Source organism: Colobus angolensis, unplaced genomic scaffold (assembly GCF_000951035.1).
Source record: "Colobus angolensis palliatus isolate OR3802 unplaced genomic scaffold, Cang.pa_1.0 Scaffold11, whole genome shotgun sequence".
Lineage (NCBI taxonomy): Eukaryota > Metazoa > Chordata > Mammalia > Primates > Cercopithecidae > Colobus > Colobus angolensis.
This window is the reverse complement of record NW_012112030.1, coordinates 7,780,764-7,783,090: the sequence shown is the minus strand read 5'-3', so window position 1 is coordinate 7,783,090 and position 2,327 is coordinate 7,780,764. Positions and strand designations below refer to the sequence as shown.

General features: G+C 41.8%; 1 protein-coding gene across 2 annotated transcripts in view; it reads right to left on the bottom strand.

Annotated features, from left to right (window-relative positions):
* Positions 1 to 299: 299 nt before the first annotated feature.
* The window catches only part of BCL2L14 (BCL2-like 14 (apoptosis facilitator)), a 36,107-nt gene continuing 34,079 nt past the window's right edge, over positions 300 to 2,327 (bottom strand). Inside the window, exon 6 of one of the 2 annotated variants that reach the window (XM_011953794.1) lies at positions 300 to 1,405. In XM_011953794.1, the coding sequence (XP_011809184.1) occupies positions 1,367 to 1,405 (39 nt within the window). In that variant the 3' untranslated portion in view covers positions 300 to 1,366. The remainder of the gene's footprint in view (positions 1,406 to 2,327) is intronic. The other variant, XM_011953787.1, reaches the window with a different exon arrangement.

Here is a 2,327-nt window from a genome sequence, read left to right as displayed (position 1 = left end):
CTGAGGCAGGAGAATCACTTGAACCCGGGAGGTGGAGGCTGCAGTGAGCTGAGATCACGCCACTGAACTCCAGTCTGGACGACAGAGCAAGACTGTCTCAAAACAAAAGAAAACAAACAAACAAACAAAAAAATGGAGATTCCTCTGTCCCTAACACTGATGACTTTCATGTGGGAGAAGAAAACAAAAGAGAATAACTCATTTTATTGAGATGGGTAGGCTAGTGAAGCATTTGATAATAGATAGATCCAGTTTTCCCCTGAACCTGAGAGTATGTCTGACTTATTAACGTATTTGTTCTTTAAAGGTTTATTAAGCACCAATTTTACATCAGGCCATATGCTGGGTACTAGATATCCAGAAATTTGTAAGACCTTATATTTTGATAGTATTTTTAAAATTGTTTTGTGTCTTAAACACTTACTATTGAGCATATTTCTAAAAAACCTTACACTGGACAGCCTCAATCTCAGGAAAGCAATCAGGGACTGCGTTGACAGAAGAGGAAATTGGCAGCTTAGCTGAGAGCAGCACATATTAGAGACCATAAGTGAAGACATAACATTAAATACTAAGAAGTGTTCTAAGCACTTTATGTAAATTAACTCATTTGATGCTCAATCAGAAGACTTATTACTTACTAATCAGAAGACACTCTTTTGACAGTAGTCTTTCTATGTATTTATTTTACCTGCTACCAATCATTGCACTACCACAGAGAATGATGAAGTCCCAGGGACCTTGGGAAGAAGAGGTGTGGTCCCTGAGAAAAGGGTTGAGGGGCTGTTGAAGTAAAAATTTTGTACCAAATGGAAGTTTTGCAAAAAGGCACAGACAACAGTTATCTCTCCAAACAAATGGATGTAGCAGTAAACCTAAGAGTTTCTTTAGGCTGTGTTTACTAACGTGAAGAGCAACATCTTCCTAGGTATTAGGCCACCCCAAGTGTAGTTTAAAAATAAATAGTACTAGAAACGGAAGTGTAAACACATGCACAGTTTATCATTTCACCCCTGTGAGGTCAGCAGACATCTGTAACACACTTTCCCTACAGCAGCTGACAAAGGCAGGATGATGGTATCTGTTCTGAGTGTTTGGAACAACATCGCCACTTATCTTTATAGATTTCCTCAGGCACTCAATGGAGGGCCTGAAAAACATCAATGTCAAGGACTACGCTGCTAGGTTCTATGAGCTGGAGACGAACAAGGCCTCTCCTGATGCCTCTCCAGTCAGGGGAGTAATGGTTTTGAAAACGTCAGTGCTCCCTCTGCCTTGTACATCGTAATCTCCTGTAGTCCATCTGAGGCCAGTGCGCACAGGGCCACAGCAGGCGATGAGTACTCCTGATGACAAATCTGCTATGTCAGTCTACTTCTTCATGTGATAGCCCAAGTATTTTTTCCTAGAGGGGGAAAAATAGATTCTTAAAATTCCAAGTTAGATTTACTGTTGAAGTGAAAACATATGGCTGCTAACTCTGCTCTATCCCAGGCACGACCCAAGGCTCAGGAGACCATGTTAGTTTGGGGGAGGGTTTGGAGTGGTGACTGGCATTCTTAGTATGCCTGCAAGGAAAACATCAGCTAAGGTCTTATGTTACACACCCAGAGTTAACAGGCTGGATCTTTTCTTGAAGATGGGAGGGCTTCAAGGGTGTATTTAAAATTCAAAAAAAAGTGGATACTGAAAGGTCAATGACTATGGAGGTTACAACCCTCTCCTTTCAAAGTGCCACAGAATGGGTGAGGTTGCAAGACTGCAGGGTAACTATGTGAATGGTGCTCCACAGACAGAACAAAGAACCGAAGAGTAAATCAGAATCTCGGGGTAGCTTGTTTGGCATGCCTTGTAGATAGAGTTGCTATTCATTCATTTGATCGATTCATTCCCTGTTCTACAAGTTCTGGCTGAACATCTATGGTGTTAGGTAGAGGAATGGGAGCTATGGGAGATTAAAGGAGCCATCATAAAATACATGATCTCACCCTTACAGATTTGCAGTTTAGTTGGGAAGATAACATGTACTCGTATGAAATGTGGAATACTGAGATAGTTAGGAACCCTGAGCTTCCGGAAAGCTTGTGCATGGGACTAGATTTCTCTCCTCCCACACTACTACAAGGACAGCACAGACAGCCATTGAGACACTTGGTGCCAATGGAAGTCCCAGGAGGCTTACTTCCTAATGGAAGTCCCAGGAGGCTTATTTCCCAGTGTCTTCTTTTTTTCCCGTTAAGGGACTCTGAGCACATGCCCCAATCCACATGTCCTTCACACTTCCATAACTCATATCAGTTCATAAATATTCTTTATCAACATCCTTT